This window comes from Pagrus pagrus, assembly GCF_965226575.1.
Source record: "Pagrus pagrus genome assembly, chromosome: 15".
In the NCBI taxonomy this organism is placed as follows: Eukaryota; Metazoa; Chordata; class Actinopteri; order Spariformes; family Sparidae; genus Pagrus; species Pagrus pagrus.
The window spans coordinates 23,732,974-23,750,481 of NC_140199.1; the positions used below are offsets into that span (position 1 = coordinate 23,732,974).

General features: G+C 43.8%; 1 protein-coding gene and 1 long non-coding RNA gene across 3 annotated transcripts in view; one reads left to right on the forward strand and one right to left on the reverse strand.

The window, feature by feature from the left end:
• LOC311270916 overlaps positions 1-17,508 on the reverse strand; it is a 167,679-nt gene that overhangs the window by 21,623 nt on the left and 128,548 nt on the right. The window lies entirely within an intron of this gene.
• Positions 1,822-15,700, forward strand: sfrp5 (secreted frizzled-related protein 5). Its single transcript, XM_084375700.1, has 3 exons — positions 1,822-2,827; positions 9,585-9,662; positions 14,074-15,700. Exons 1-3 carry the CDS (start codon positions 2,269-2,271, stop codon positions 14,400-14,402), a joined length of 966 nt encoding a protein of 321 aa, XP_084231826.1. The 5' UTR covers positions 1,822-2,268; the 3' UTR covers positions 14,403-15,700.

Genomic DNA, 17,508 nt, shown 5'->3' on the forward strand with positions numbered 1-17,508 from the left:
AATAGGTCACCGTGTATACAAGACACGTCACAGAGATAGTGAGGTGTGCACAGGACAATCTCACCAGCCCTTCATGACAGAGTAAGGTCCACAGATTATTAGCTGTGAGCAGTATTGATTAGCTGTAGTGCAAAGGTTGGCAGAGCTTGTTTCTATCTGTGAATAACAAAACACTTTGGCGAACGAAAGCAGGAGCAGAGTGATGGAAGAGAAGAGGTGAGGAAACATGTTCAATTAGCCTTGGCTATAAACTTCATAACCAAAACAGCACTCTACATCCACTAAACGATGCGATGACGACATTTCAGGGCTGACTTCAGCTCACTGCCATCTCATCTTTCCACATCGCAGGTAACTTCTCCAGGAGAAGATTGAGCATGTTTGTTCCGCTGGCGGCGTTTCCATTCCCAGAGAAATCACCCCGCAGCGTCTGCGTGCACCAATAAGTCAACAGGGATATGAGCTGTAGCTGGGGAAGATAAGGCTGAATCATGTTCAACTCCATTTTCAAGTGAAGAATGGTGGTTAGGCGATGCGGCAATCTTATTCATAATCCTCTGGCTTTGGAAATAAGTGAAAATGTGGTCAAGACATTATAAACTATATGTGCTTGGATAATGTGGGTCGTGCCTGGTCTCCTGATATTGAACCACATTTTTATCTATTTGATTTCATCTTATTGAATTAGATTTAATGGACCGTCTGCTGTTTCTGGAATTTTATCTTCTACGCTACAGGCGAAGAACAATACTGTCCCTGATTCTCATCCAAATACACCTCCAACTGTTTGCAAAACACACACACACACACACACACACACATACTCTCCTAGTCTCCTTGTTTGTACTGCCACATAGAGACAATAATAATAATAATCCAAAATCACATGTCTTTTTACTTCGTCTTCAGTGCATCCGGCCGCAGATTGTGTCCTGACAATCCTGCAAGCAAACGCTTTGCTGTGGTTTGTATGAACCTGCATTTACAGCCCTTTCACTCGAGCAGAAGCATTAATGCGTGACGTAGATCAAATGCCAGATGCAAGATCTCGCTCCGTGTGAGCCACCGATCCCACATCCTGCTCACAATGCTGCAGCCCTTTGAATCCCAATGTGACCCTTCTGCCAAGGCGAAGGCCCTCACTGTGTCAGTGGCACTGATAGAAAGAGACAGAGGGGCAGCGTGCCTCTATTCACAACCAACATACACATTAGCATAACTCCCATCGTGCGGGCAATCCACCTAGCCACCTGTAAGCTGCACAGCCCACACTCTGCAGCTCTTTCTCACCCACTTCATTCACTTGTTTCTGCTGGAACTTCATTTCCATTTGTGCTTGTGTGTGTGTGTGAGTACGTTTTTTCTGACTGTTGTTGCCAGCAGAAGCCCGTTACACCGGACTGTTTTGAGCTAATGAAGTGAGCAGGCTTGAATGGCAAGCAGGCACCATTTGTTATGTATGGAGTAATGTGCAGGGAGCTTGTTCAGACTCTGATGAGAATGTCTAACAGTGTGTAACAAAACCCAACGTCTTTTTCTGACCGTGCATACTCCAGAGATGAACATAAAAATACAGCTGGAGAGACTTGCCATAGTTTGTCCTCTCTCTCTCTCTCTCTCTTATGTTAACTTGTTCTAGAGGAGGGGTTTCTAGAGGATAAAGGGTAGAAGGAGTGTCCTGACGGCCAGTGGGAGCCTCCCCCAAGGTTGTGATTGGCCGAGGCTGCTGTGAGTGAGAGCAGGGGAGGCCAGTAGGAAGGTGAGTGGTCTGGGAGCCTGCTAGGAGGGCAGGCAGCCACAGAGAGCAGCTACCACTGCCTCTTAAAACCTAAGGTACTCCTCATTACAGCTACAGACTTGATAGACAGAGAGCAGGGGAGGGCAGGAGACAGTGCTGAGAGAGGGAGAGGGAAGGAGAGTGAGAAACTGTGAACAGGGAAAGTTAGAAAGTAAGCAGTCCTACTTGTGTGCTCACCTTTCCTTGACTGCTGCCTACCCACTCCACTACCTGAGGCACACATACACACACACTCACACACACAGGGAGGTGTTTCAGGGAGGCTTAGAGGGCTGACTCTCCAGGGAAGAAGGGAATTAAACACTTTTGTTTCCAATCCACCGCGTCCACACTCAGGACCCAGAAAGGGATTACAGCTTGTACGCCTGCCCCACTTGTTCCTCTCTTCTCTCCGCATTTTGTCTTCACTGAGTTACTTTGGAGACTTTGGATACAACCTTCTTGAATTGTTGGTTCGGGCTCAGAGAGGCATGGCACACGGACAAAAGAGCCCCAGGTGGGCATTAACCCAGGGCTCCTTCAGCTTGGCACTGGGCCTGTCGCTCTTCTCCCTCCTCCTCCTCCTCTTCACCGTCTCGGCCGCAGATGAGTACGACTACTACAGCTGGCAGTCGGACAACTTCCACAATGGCCGCTTCTACACCAAGCAGCCCCAGTGTGTGGACATACCAGCTGACCTGCGCCTGTGCCACAATGTGGGCTACAAGAAGATGAGGCTGCCCAACCTCCTGGACCACGAGACCATGCCAGAGGTGAAGCAGCAGGCGGGCAGCTGGGTGCCCCTCCTGGCCAAACGCTGCCACGCTGATACCCAGGTCTTCCTGTGCTCGCTGTTTGCACCGGTGTGCCTGGACAGGCCCATCTATCCCTGCCGCTCGCTGTGTGAGGCTGTGAGGGACAGCTGTGCTCCGGTGATGGAGACCTACGGCTTCCCTTGGCCGGAGATGCTGACCTGCGATAAGTTTCCAATTGATAACGACCTCTGCATCCCCATGCAGTTCACTGGGAACCACGCAACCCAGCCACCAGGTAGGGCAGCTGTGTGCACTCACTCCAACACACCCACTCACTCAAGCATCTATGCACACATACAGGTTAAAAGTCCACAATAGAGTAACTAACTTAATTGTGAGTGTGGCTACTGAAGAAGTCACTGATCAAAAGTTTGAATTATGGTTTTTACAATAGGTAAAATGTGTTTTTTTGATATGTTAGCAAGAAATTTTGCACAAACTCTCGTGTCAGTGTTCTTTTCAAAAGTCAAAATGTCATGCGGCAAGCAAGGTAACGTCATCCTAAATGAAGTTGAGTTGATTAAATCTAAAAATCATCATTTTCCAGCATAAAAAAGTGTGCTGTAACTTGTTGTTTTGGTTGTCAAGTTAGGGTTAAAAATGAAATAATCATCAGAAAAAAGATGGCCTTATTGCTATACTATGAAATGTGTTGTGTGGACACAAATGCAAAAAAAAAAAAAAACTCTGAAAGGATGAAAAAAATGAGTAAAATATAAGGACTTAATCCAACAACATCAGTAAGACAAATGAGCGTTCAAGAGCCTGCAGAGTGAGAGCCTGTGAGCCTCAAAAGGTTTCCTCGCACTCCAATAATGACAGACAAAAGTTTAATTGAGAGAATATCCAGAGGAGGTCAGCGAGAGAGACAAGAGCAGGAAGAGGCTAAGGGGGAAAGTTCTTGAGTAAGTGGACGGTTGAGGACGGCTCCCTGCCATCTGCATACGCCTCAGGGAGGAACAGAGACAGGCTGAGAGAGACAGACAGGAGACTGAGAGACTCCGGAGGCCAGATCGCTCCCCGAGTTAAGATTAATGGACTGTTATGTTAAACACATCTTACCTGAAAAGGCGACACACGCGCACACGCATGCATGCAGACACACACCTTTATCAGCAGACATCCATCAACAGATAATCAATCAATCTAACGACTGAGTGGATTTCAAGCTGTCATGCATGCAGCTCACAAGCTGGCCAATGAGTGTTAATGAAGAAATGAACTCAAGATGGAGGAAAGAAGAAGGAAAATCACTACAGTGGAGTTTCTGAGAGATCTGATTCACAAAAAAAAAAAGTAAAATGTGAGTAAGAGAACAGACAATAGTGAGCTGTGAGAGAGTGAGTGGGAACTAAATGGAGAGGAATAGGTGTGTGCGTGTGTGTGTGTGTGTGTGTGTGTGTGTGTGTGTGTGTGTGTGTTCGTGTGTGACTACTTAAGCAGCCTCTTGCACAAAAGCAGTCAGCCCTGAGAGGGGGAGAGAGGGAGTTGATGAGAGTCTTTAGACAGTGGAAGGGGGGACAGTCCCCACTGTGTCCCAGCCTGCTACGCTTTTGTTGGGTCTGGCAGCCAGCAGGCCAATTAGCTAGGAGGCCAATTACTGAGCTCCCCGCTAATTAGTCGACATGACAGGACAAGAGACGCAGGAGGAGAATGGGAATGGCTAAAGTCTGATTGTCCCTGAGAGAGCCGAATGGAGAGGAGTGAATGGAGAGGGAAGCGGGAGAGTAAAGAGAGGCAGACGGTGCATAGAATGAGAGAGAAGCTGCTTCCTGCAGCATAAAAAGTGTCTCTGCTTTCAATAAAGACCCGGAGAATACGGTTTATTATTCTCATTATTCCACTTCTAGCCTTTAACCGTTTATTGCCCTTTCTTATCTACTGAGAGTGAAATGTCCCTGCATGTTAATATTTCACTTGTGTATATATAGTGAGGACGTTTTCCTCGACTCAAGCTGTTAAGTCGCTAAAAATCATTTCAAGTTGTGCGACATATCTTTGCTTTTTATCAGTAAATGCTCCCAGCATACTGATATCTAGCCATCAACAGCAAAAAGTGGGGGAAAAATCACTAGAGGATCCTCCGGTGAATTCATGCGGAACCGACTTATTCCATTAGGAAAAATGGCTGCTCTGTTTTTGTAGGACTGATATCAACTATGTGACATTTTGGCTTTACAGAGCCATAACTCATTCTTTTTTCTACATGCTGCCTGAGAAGGAGGCAGCCTAAACTTCATCAGTCACCCCCTCAAACAGCCAGCTGTTTGTTGATCTTATCTAATCAAATAATGATCAGAGGCAGCTAGATTACACAAAGTGGTGCGAGATCAGTGTACAAATATGGAGGGAATCGCTGATCTAATGCAGTTTTATGCAGAGCGAAAACAGACGAGACATGTTAAATGTTTAAAGAATCAATGCAAAATTGAAAAGTTTAAAAATGTAATTCGGGTGTGTTCTTGTGTATGCGTGTGGATGCGAGTGTGTGTGTGTGTGTGTTTTCGAAACTGAGAGTGAACCCATATCACTTGTAGCCTGGAGGCTCAGTCACTGACATTTTGTTAAGAACCAGAGATTCTCAGATGTGCCGATGAGGCCATCCTGAGGACAAGCTTTTGGCTCTAAAACACACACACACACTCACACTCACACACACACACATAGAGAGGGAGAGACAAACACGGCCAGAAATAATAAAAAGGAAAGAATTTCAGCTAAGAACTGTTAGATGTGAGTTTCCTGGGAATCCTCTGTGTCCAAGCACATGAAGGATCCTCTTCACACAGGATCATGCGAGGACTCTGGTGGTAATCCAGGTGAAGTTGAAGCTGTTGGATCAATCGCAGGAATTAAGTGCGGCACTACCTGCTGCTCTCCCTGTCCGGGAGGCCCCGATGCTATCTGAGCTATTCTGCAATTACACGATATAGCACGGTTCGAGGGCTCCTGTGGAAACTAACAGTACAGAGTTAGATTCACTTTCCACCTCTCTGTCATCGCCAAAACTGAGACGAACACCAACGCCACCTGAGTTCAGGTTGTGTGTGTGTGTGTGTGTGTGTGTAAGAGGGGCCCATGGGGTGTGATTATGTGAAATACAAGTCTGTAGATATTATACCAGGGAAGACAAGAAGCGGGGAAAAAAAAAACAGCTGAGCTGAGGCTGTCAGGCAGAGCACAGTTAATGCCACCCATCAACTCCACCTTTTTTTGTTAATGAGGCTACTGTCAGCATCAGCAAATCAACACGCATGAGAGGCGTAGATAGGACTCTGCGCTCTCTGCTTAAGTGTAGGGGTAAACTCCATAACTCAAACTGCATGTTCTTGAACACAATATGCACGTTGTCCAGTGAAAGTCATTGAAATTGCATGGTGTGAAAGATATTGTCTGTCCTCGCCGTACTCATTGATGCGGCTAGTGTAAGTTACAACCGTGCTAAAGGAGACAGGCAGCACTGTCAGGTCCCCGGCAGCACAATGGGCGCTACTCATGTGGCCCTGGCTGCTATATGAAAGGGGAAAATGTGATCCAATGCTCTGTGCATGGAAGACTGCCTCGGCCTTTTGAGAATGTATTTTCTCTTCTGTATAGGATTCCTACAGATGCGAGGAGCGTGCTGTGTTTTAGGGGCCCCGGGGGCTGCCTGCGGGCTGTATTTAAGTCCACCTCTGTCTGTCTGCATGCCGCATTAAAACAGATGTTAGGCCCTCCGACATAAATCACACGCTGCATTTCATCTCCGGCACAGTACCGTTTTATGTCATAAGTGTTGCTGCTCGGAACTTAAAGGGCCCAAATGAGGCATGGGATGGTGACCCACCGCATACTTTACATGCAACGTTCTTCCCATGAAAGTCGCTGTGATGCTGCGGGGGACGAGGAACAAGGCGCATCGCGGGATCGCATGACGACATTGTTGGATCTTTTGTGTGAAGTTGTGTGAGAGAAAGTGGGCAGAAGCATGTCACTTTTGTCAGATTTCACCAAACTCTCAAGTTTATTCTGTACCCAGATTTGTGAAATGTTGCAAACATAAAAAGTGATTTACAGTGTTTGTGTTTTCAACAGAATGTTTGAAGTGACTGAGAGGGATTCTTGGATGTCATGTCATGACAAATGGAGTCTTTTAGGGATAATTTGTGGTTGGGCAAACAAGGCGTTTCTGCTCTTTTAGGGATGACTGTAATTTATGTTGTTGAAACTGTAAAATTATGCATGGAGCAATTCAACCAACTAATTACAACAAAATCGCACTGATGATATCATCACCGTGCTGTCATGTTTCTGGAGGTCACAGCGGACATCATTTCTCATTGGTGCACCATGACACCTCCGTGGGACTTTCTAGTCCAAAATTGTGTTACTTTTCTTTATCAATAACAATAAAAACAAGCAAGTTTAAGAAGCTTTTCTATTACTGAGAATATTCTGTTGCATCAGGCTCTAATTGGTTAAAAAACTTTGATGGAAAACCCGTTTACGTGAAAGGAGAGGAGAAAAAGCTGGTGAAAGACAAAAGATACAGCATGTGAGAGTGACCGAAATTGGAGAAAGTGATATGAACCACAGAGCTATGACTAAGTGAAGTTGTGCAGTTAAATTACTGGACTCTTGCCGTACGTCGTTTCCACTCTGGCTTGCTGTTTGAAGATTAACAGCAGGGCTTTCCAACAGACCACCTCCCTGCTCAGCCCGCTCCCATCGTCCCTTTCCTCTTATCCTCAGTCCTCCACTCCCACCCTCTTCATCCCCAGCTCTGAGAGACAATATTATAAAAAATCGACAGTTTGATTGGGAACGTTATACTTTCTGTGATAAACCAGCGTGCAAAAGACGAAAAGCAGCACACGAGACGGAGTCAAGTCCAAAGTCAACCAGAGTGAGAACATAATTCTCACGCTTTAATCACATGGCGTGGTAGAAGAAAATTCCTAAACTGCTTTGAGATGATGGCAAAATACATTAATGACCTAATGTCAAAATATTTGCTGAGTAGAAATGTGTCCAGGAATAAAAAAAAAACAAAACACGGAGCCATGCAGCAGTGATTCCCATCAGAACATGATGGAGATTCCCCCGACAGAGACCAGACCATGATGAGTGCAGTCGGCGCTTAATTGATTTCTCAGCAGCGTCCAAATGGTGGTTTCTCAGTCCAAGCTCAACTAAGTTTCGTGGAGGGGCTGCTTTCTCCTGACACATGCTCTGGCATCCACGCAACTGGGCCTCCTGCCAACATACCACCCCTGTGAAACCAGAGTGAATTACCGTGGAGCCTGAATAAGACGTAACAGCTTCAAGGGAATCATTCAAAACAGACAAATCCAGAGTTTTGGCAACTCTTGATCCGTGTGTGTATACGTGGGTGTGCGTGCGCGTGCGTTTCCGTGCTCTTGTCCTAGTCCTCATGTCAGCACCAGACAATTAGAGGCCTGACCCCGGTAGGCCTTGCAGGTCTCTCGCCTGTGAAAGCATGGGAACCCTCAGAGGACGAAAAACTGGCAGTCACTCTACAAGAACATGGTTCAGCTCCCTCCGAAACACACATACGAGTGCATACACACATGCTCAGTTGTGGTTAAGGGGGTTCACCTCCCCACGACCCGAGCAGCGAAGCATGCTAAACTTTGACCCCTCTCATTATCTAGCCAGACGCTGAGGTTGGGGCTGGGGTGATAACCTTTGAACCCTGACTTCTAACCCAGGGGCCTGGGCTGGACCGTGCGAGGATAATCCTGTGTGCGTTTGCGTGACTGTGCGTTTGCAAATGTGTGACACACAGGAAAAGGGGACAGCGAGCGTTTGGGGGTAGAGGTCGGAACATATTTCGGATGTTGCATAAAATTTTTTTTGCTCCCACAGAAGCCGTCGACCTCAAAAAGGCTGCTTACTCAGCAGAAGGTCAACGCTGTTGTCCTCCTCTGATGATATATCTCTGCCCTGTAGGTGTAAACATATATGTGGTGCAGGGAAGATTTCGACCACATCCTTCTCTCCCTGACCCTTTCTAATATTATACCCTGCTCTCTCCATCAGCACAAGGCTCTGTTCTGTGGATGAGTGGTCTGATATTAAATGTGTGCAGCTACTACCAGCCCCTCTGGGATTACATGGAGTTTGTGCAGTGATTGTCATAATAAAGTTTTATATTGAAGAGCCTTTGGAGAAAATTGAAAGGGATTATGAAGCATGTTAGTGCGTCTGAGAAAGAACAGACTAAATGCTTTGAAAGCAAGTTTTTGTAAGTGGTACGGGTGATTGAAGTGAGAGGGAATATTTGAACCGGTCAAAATGTTTTGATAATGCGTCACATGGAGGATGTTTTTGTCAGGTTTAAGCTTAATACGTGCAGCATGCAAGATTTTGCAGTAAAATAAAAACAGGCCTCATGTGAGGCCTGTACTTCTCTCTCGGGCTGTATCTCCACTCCGTAGGTGCACAAAAACAATCAACAGTCCCGAATCAAAGTTAAACATGCTCTTGAAAAACGCAGACATGACCATAAATTTGGACTTAAAAATAAACCGAAGTTGCTGCTTCGGTCTCCCCTCGCTGTTTCACAATGTGTGGTTGCTGTGTGGCCTAAGTGCTGCTGGCCGTGTGTGTGCACTGAATCACTTTTCACCATGTTGAGCTGCTCCTGCTGCAGCAGAGTTTACCTTTCTGCACAGCCAAGACCACGCCCGCACCACCAAAATATACAAGGGTCAGAATAAAAACATTTTGTCCAGTGTAATTGCAGGGCAAACATCAGTCAGCCTGCTGGACTGTATATTCGCACTGCAGCAAATAGCCTCTGACAAGAGGAGGGGGGCCGCAAATAAGTGCCTCCAAAGTGCTCAGGCCTTAATGATTTCATACCGACACAGCTTTGGTTTTGCTGACTGCACTTGACTAACAATGACCTCAACTCTGCCGTTAGCCATTCGCTAATCTGGCCTTAATGTAATATTACTAATGATAAATTATTTTTTCTGTCCTCTCAGTGTCCAAGGTGTGCCCTCCGTGTGACAATGAGCTGAAAGCTGACAACATCATGGAACATTACTGCGCCAGTGACTTTGGTAAGTACCAGAAATGAAAAAGAGTGAAACCTGCATATAAACACGACAGTTATACCTTCCTTGCCTGTAGGTGGCGACCTCAACTGCTCAACATCTGCAGCACAGGTTAGCATGTGTAAAGCTAGTCTGGAAGTGATAGAAACCCTCTTGTGCAGAATGTGCAGCCTGCTAAACGTGATTATGTGAGTTTGTAGGTGACTCACAAAGCCAGCAACACTGTAGGACTGTGCTGTGCACGCCATTCATAAGCCAGGTTTCCTTCCAAAGGGTTTTGCAAATTTTAACTAAATTTCAAGAAAACTGGCGAAAGAAAAAGCAAGTGAATGCTTGTTTCCATCCACAATTATTAGAAGTTGGCTCATCGAGATAAGCAGATGGTGCCGCCAATTCTCCAGACAGAAAACCATTGTACTATTGCAGAAGAAGAGGGCACAAACAGATCAGTAATGAGAGGGGTGCCGGTTGAACCTCAAAAGGTGAAAAGCAATGAAGAAAATACAATGGAAATCTGACTTTTCTATTTGTTACATGTATTAATGTGTTGAGCGATAAGACTTTGAATACTGCCGCTATTTTTCATCTCTCAGCGAGGAAGCTTTAGTTGACGTTCATGAACAGAATGATAAAATCTCACAGTTTCATATTCATTAAATCACAACTGCAAGTGCAGTTTTAAGCACAAACTACAAACTTTCATTACTTCACCTCTTTCATTACTAATAATAAAAAAACAGAAATGACAGGACAGGTATGTGCAAATATAACTATTTCAGAAAAGCGTTTTAGCATTAACCTTTTACTAACTTGCACTAAAAGTGGAAATTTATGTTGCATGTCTTCCTCCAGTTTCTTACATCATGTAAAGCAAAAATAAAAGCAGGACTACTGCAAAATATCTCTCGTACACATGCAGACATCAACATTAAAATATTATGCACACAGTTCTTTAGTGTAAAATCTTCTGCATTCACAAAAGCCTGAGATTTAAATACTGTATAACACTAACACCAGCTAACTTTTAAATATATTTCACATAGTATGCACTTTAGTCTGTTTTCACTTTCATTTTAAGGATACTTTGTTGGCAGATATGAAGATAATTTAATATTTATTATTTCTGTTCTGATCTTCCTCTTCCGTGAAACGACATGTTTGTAAGTATTTGCAGGAAATGGTAGAAATGAGCACAGACATGAACAAGCAGAACACATTCATTTTACACTATTCCCTCTGCCAGTGTGACCACTTTCTTCTCGTACACTGATAAATTAATGTAACGGCTTTCAATCCCCAAAGTCCATTCAACACTACTTTCTCAACTTTCTACTTCCAAGTATTTCAGTTTCACCACAGTAATGACCTGGACGCCAAGCCAGAACATAATTATTCCATTATTTCTGCTCATCGAGGCTTTTGGCCCATCATGCTCCACAGCAGCTGAGTTTCTGCTTGCATGGACGATTGGCCCGGTCTTTAGAGTTAATGATATACTGCTCTCTATTTTCTCTGGTCATGAGATTCTGAGTACTGAACTAGAAATGGTGACAAAGAGCTCATAACCCTTGGAGACTCGTGAAGAACATGGATTATGTTTCTGAACAGATTAGTGAGAAAAGTGTAATTGAAAATGAAATGTAGCCACGCTGGTTCCGAAAACTATATTTCTCCACTGCAGCTGTCCCTCAGAGGAGATGTCTGCAGTTTGAAAGAGACCGAGTTTCGAAATCTGACTTCTGGCAATTGCCCACGCACTAAAAATGTCCTGAATATACAGAACATGACCCTGTATAAATCATAAACTAATAAACATTCAAGACATCACGTCCAACAACAACATTAAAATACGTCTTTGTGCATGTTACTCACACTCTGAGCTGCAGCCAAAACATAGGCTCATCCCCATAATGAATCATGACATTACCAAATCACATGTATTTATTATTCGTGTGATTAATGCCAGGATTACATATCTCTATCTTCCAACATGAGGGTGTTTTGGGGATCGGAAAGATTCTTTCTGTTCATTAGAGTGAAACATGATTACATATGAAAGCCGATTTTGGTGGTTATTAATGTAAATGACTGGATGAGACATGAGGATGAGCAGAGAAGCGGAGATAACCATGACGTATGTATTTGGAGATCAAGGCTAAGAATGACTCCACAGTGTTATTCTATAGGAGGATCGCTGATTACAGCTTGATCACACGCCTCGTGAACATTCTTACCTATTCATCTTTGGACACTGTTCGCCCTTCGAGCATTTTGCACTTCGTGTTTTATTACAGCCTACTTTTGATGTCTGATCTCGCCACATTCCTCGAGGAACCGTGGCGCAAAAATGACAAGAGCAGAAAAGAAAGGGGGAGGGACGCGAGTCTGGCAGGTTACGGACAGGAAGCCAACACCAGGTTGGTTGGGAGGTTGCTTGCTGTAAGAAAACCTGTCTGTTGTCAAAATGATGGCACAATTTTCCCTCCTTCTGTTACCATCTGTTTCTACACCTCCACGCTTCCTCTGCTCACTTTAAAGGAAGCGAGTTTGTATAAAGACGTGGGCGCAAGCTTGTCACAAGGATACAGGCCAGGCTGCACAGTGGGCCCCGCTGCACACTGAATATGAGTGACGCAGAGAGGGAAATAATTTTATCCTTCCTATCTTTACTGAACACACACATACACATGAATGCATTCATTCACAAACACACTCACACGCTCAGGCATGTAGGCAAATGCGTCGAATAAAAACAAACGTCCTGCGTGAAGGAGCCGCATGTGAAACAGGATGTAGATTACAGGCAGCTCAACACACACATTCTTTCTTGAACATGCTATCACTTCGCATGTACTGTATACGTATCAGAGTGTACCGAGGGATGTTTATGCAACCGTAGACAAGCAGGCGAGAAGTGAAATGGCGATCTTCCAGCAGGCCCGGGCACATAGCGATGCTTCATACCGACCCAGCGCCTTTGCCCGGCCCATGATTAATTTCACCTGTCAAAATGTTCACCCAGAGAATTCCTCTTTCAAATGCCTGGCAGTTCAATTTTAATCTCTCACATGTTAAAATATGATCTTATAAACACGGAGCTCGATGGGAGATACAAGTCAGTACTTCATTAGAACGATAAACCAAAGTTCGCTGTAACTAAACTCCACATATACTGAAAATGGTTATTTGTTCTGGATTTTCTGTTCTAAAAATACAGGAACGTATTTTTAGACATTGATTAGATCTGACGACTAAGTGATTGTGTTCCCATGAAAAAATATTACTGATGTTACAACCACAGCAGGAATTCAAGACTTTGACTAGAATCAGAGCGACGTCCAAAAAATTAGGACTTGAGACTTGATTTAGACTCACTGTGAGACATCCAGCAAAAACATTGGTCCCAAGATTTGACAGCCTGTCCTCAGCAGAAAAACTAATGTCAAGGTTAACTATGCAAGCAGCTTATAACAACCGTAGTTATTATGACGGCAGCAAAGGAGGAACTCAGGTGATGCAGTTAAAGAATGAAAAAGTCTGTATATGGAGCAGATTGGGGTGGATGGATGGGTCAAACACACACAGATTTTTTCCCAGGAGACCTTTTGCTTCCTGTGTCAAACCAACCAACGTTGACATATTTTACCTGACCTACGGTAGTAAACTTACATCACTTACTTAATTGTATGAAACGTGATTGATGTATTGGAACCTAACCACGTAGCATTGATGCCTACACCTAACAAAATGTGACTATTTCACACGTCAACCATGTTACGACGAAGGTCCGGTCGCTTGTCGCTGGTACTCTTGGTACTACCATGATCATATCTGGTGGCTATGTCCTTTTGGGAATGGTCGAACATGTTGTTTGGGAGTCATTGGCAATAAACCTATACAGTCATTTAGGTATGAGGGTGTGTTGGGATTTGACTTATAGACATCCTGTAGCAATAATAAAACATAAGACAGCACCAGAGCTTTGCTTGCTTTTCTGAAAGGACCTGGTCTCAGTTTAACCCAGTTGTGAGCTAAATGTGTAATTATTTGGAAGACTTGCATCTTGACTTTCGATTTGGAGGACTTGACTTGAACTTGCTTCACAAGACTTTGGCTGTAGCTCCAAAAACATGTCCTCCTTTTCGTTTATGGGTTTTCCCCCTAGTCAGGCACACAAACATAGACACAGGATGCAGTTTTTATACGCTGCAGGAGAGGTTAAATGATGACACTCAGGAGAGGTGTAAAATAGCACAGCACAGAGCTCAGTGCTGTACCTGCAGAAAGAAGAAATGTCAGAGGTGCTCAAAGTAGAAGCGAACAAGGGAAGTGACTCATAAACAGCCTCTGGGTGTAAATATATCTGTTTATAAAAGTTGTACTGAGTTAAAATATCTCTCCCTCTCTTCTCCCTCAGCCCTCAAGATGAAAATCAAGGAGGTGAAGAAGGAGAAAGGTGACCGGAAGCTGATTGCAGCACAAAAGAAGAAGAAAGTGTTGAAGCAGGGTGTGCTGAGGAAGAAGGACCTGAAGAAACTGACCCTGTACATCAAGAATGGCGCCAACTGCCCCTGCGCCCAGCTGGACAGCTTGGGCTCCAGCTTCCTCATCATGGGCCGCAAGGTGGACCAGCAGCTGCTGCTCATGTCCATTCACAAGTGGGACAAGAAGAGCAAGGAGCTCAAGTTCGCCATCAAGTACATGAAGTCCCATCAGTGTCCCACCTACCACACTGTCTTCCAGTGATGCTGTACTTCAATCGCTCCCCATGTTCCACCCACGTAATTCTCGTTTCAATAATGTGTCCCTGAACCCCAGATCCCTGCAAAATCTGTTACCAGCCCCCCACACAGTCCTGGTCCAGCTTTTATTTCCTCAGCTTTAAACATGAATCAGGTACTCAAGGGGATCGTCCTGATCTGCTTAGATGAATCAGACACATTAACGGTGGAGCGGGGAAATTTGCAGCCTTCTCCGAATAATAAAAGCCCGACAGAAACCACAGACTTTATAACAATTAGGGTGATTTCATTTAATTTCCCAAACAAAACCAAACATTCTGATCTTTTCCGCTGCAATCTGGTAGAATCTTCTTGAACAATTCTACTTTTCTTCCTCTGATATAGTAGAACCAATCACTTGTATGTTATCTTACAGCAACTTTATCAATTAGACAGTAGCATTAAGAAATGGGAACCTAAAGATTTGAGGCAGTAACTGGAGGGAAAAGAGATTTGTATTGATTACAGACAGACAGACTGGAAAGGGAGCCGAGTGAGAAGTCAGGGTTTGTTTCAGAGAAATGATTCGCTACATGTGTGGGCTGTGCAATGGGCCAGTGCACACACTGGCACAGAGCTCCCAGGAACAACATCAAAGCAAAGAAATGTAGATGATCCACTTAACTGTATGTTTTAATAATGTAAAAAGTAGGTAATTCAGATGAATACTAGATGGTTAGAAAACTGGGCTTTTTCCTTTTATCCCTGCTGGGAAAAGAAGACCGATGGAACGAGACAGACTGACGGACTGGATGATGCTTCCACTGACTTTGTACAGCACCGTTTTTGTGGCCTGAAAGAGGGAAACTTGAATATCTTTTGCTTTTTCAATTGGAGACAGAAGGAGGTTAAGGCAGAGAAGACATCTTCCTGAAAACGAGTGGAGAATAAAGGAGAAAGAAAGAGAGAGAAAGAGACTCTGGACAGAACCAACAGTGTTGGGTTGATAAGTCTCTGGTGCTCGCTATTTTTCACTATCACTCTTCAAATGTTTCTTTTTTTTGTACTTAAATTTTTGAATTTGCTTCAGTTAAACTTATATTGTATGAAAGCAGAAATCATACATACAGACATAGCACCTGAATTCACTGTTGCCGTAGCAATAAAAGATGCAAATTTAACTTTGACAATATTTTCTAATCAGTTAATCTGTAAGTAGTTCTGTTACTGAAATACATCTTTGTTTTACAAAAAAAAGTAAATGAATAAAATATATTTGAAATTTTTATAAAGGATATTTCTTTAAAATGTGTACATATACAAATGTGTTTCTTTATCATTGTGATTAAACCACAAACTGTACACTACTTTTCTGACTTCATCACCGGGGCAAAATGTTTGCTTGGTTGAGAAAACACATAAGTGCATAATTACACACACTGCAGAAAGTAAGTTAGTTATAGCATCAAAATGTTATTGATATCACAGTATGGCCAACTGCAATATCCAAATCACAGGAGCTGCTTTTTTTTTGATAAAGGTAAAATGTGTCACAATATGGCGTTATAAATGAAGAACTGTAGTGCACAGAGATGTCTATACATCAAATCCTCCAGTCCTACGGGAACATGCTTGTTTGGTACAGACATCAGCAAAAATCGCATCATAATTTTTCTATTTTTTTCAGTGAAAAAGGAATTGCAAAAAGGGCGACACGGTGGGTTAGTACTGTAGTTAGCACTGTAGCCGCATAGCAAGAAGGTCGATTCCCAGCTGGAGCCTGTCTGTGCAGAGACAGCATGAACTCCCCGTGTCTGCATGGGTTCCCTTCAGGTACTCGCACAGTCCAAAGACATGCAGGTCAGGTTAAGGCAACATCATGTAACTTTTAAAATAACAGCTTCAAAATCATGTTGATGGTACAGTGTCTTGCTATAGGGTGAATGGTGTCTCTGTCTCAGTTATTCCACACCCCCACCCCCATCACTTGTCTCTGCACTATGTAACTTCAGTTAGAGGGTAGGATCACAGCGCAACATACATGTTTACAGCAACATTGTATTTACGACAGTGGGGTTGCTCTCAGAAGCTGTGGGGGGCGGGCGCCAAATTGCACAAAATGCCAATTTCTACATAATGTTGCTTTAATTGTTATGCTAAAATTGCCTGTGAGTGTGAATAGGTGTTTTTCTCTACATGTCAGCTCTGTGATGAACTGGCAACCTGTCGAGAGTGTAACCCACTGCTCGTCCAATGTCACCTGGGACCGTCTCCAGCCCACCCAAAGACACCAACTTATTATTCAAAAATGCATTTTCTTCACATTGCTGGAAATGGGCTCACATAGAAACTCCAATTTTATGTTCCAAAGATAAAATATATTTAAAAAAAATCCCAAATCTTGCTTTTACATTGATCTAATGAAATATAAATGCAACCTTTAATTATTTATTTACTTTTAAAGTGGAAAATTAAACGTACGTGGACCTGATCTAAGTAGCAGTTTTTTTCAGAAACATGCCATAAAGGATTGTAAGAGTGCACATGGCCTCGCATGCACCTTCAATTCTCCTTTCAAAGGGGGAAAAGATGTGAAGCCTGAATTACGCTCCGTGCGATGCCAAAATCTTGCAGATCCACGGTGGGCCTTAAGCTTTACACAAAGCCTGGGCTTTAAAAACCGCCAGTATTTAATGTTAAAGAGTAAAGGGGTGACGCGGACAGACAGCAGGCTGCAATGTAACCGACCAACTTTATCAAAACCATCCAGAGCTTAATGACTCCAGACGCACACATAACTAATTCAGTGCAGTTTAAAGAATTTGGCGTCTTTGTTCTCCAGAAAGCGAGATGGATTGACTGTGACACTGTGTGATGTTTATGGTATTCCACCCTTATTTCCCGAAATGTGGAGACTTTTGGACACCGTTCGAAGCGTGAACGCCAGTAGAGTGATGACCTATTTCCTGCTGATTGTGGAGATAGTGCACACTCTGTCTCAAGACTGTGGAATGACAGAAACGAGAGGGGACAAGGTTAATGTCTAAAGGAGTGTGAGACAGGACCTGCTTTTATCAGAGACTTCAAAATCAGCAAATTCTCTGTGAGCGATCAAACACCGTAAACGCTGA

Bases quoted from the DNA above. Each gene is read 5' to 3' on its own strand.
- sfrp5 (XM_084375700.1), top strand. From the start codon at position 2,269: ATGGCACACGGACAAAAGAGCCCCAGGTGGGCATTAACCCAGGGCTCC. The intron at 2,828-9,584 runs GTAGGGCAGCTG...CTGTCCTCTCAG, and splicing joins CCACGCAACCCAGCCACCAG to TGTCCAAGGTGTGCCCTCCG. The intron at 9,663-14,073 runs GTAAGTACCAGA...CTTCTCCCTCAG, and splicing joins TTACTGCGCCAGTGACTTTG to CCCTCAAGATGAAAATCAAG.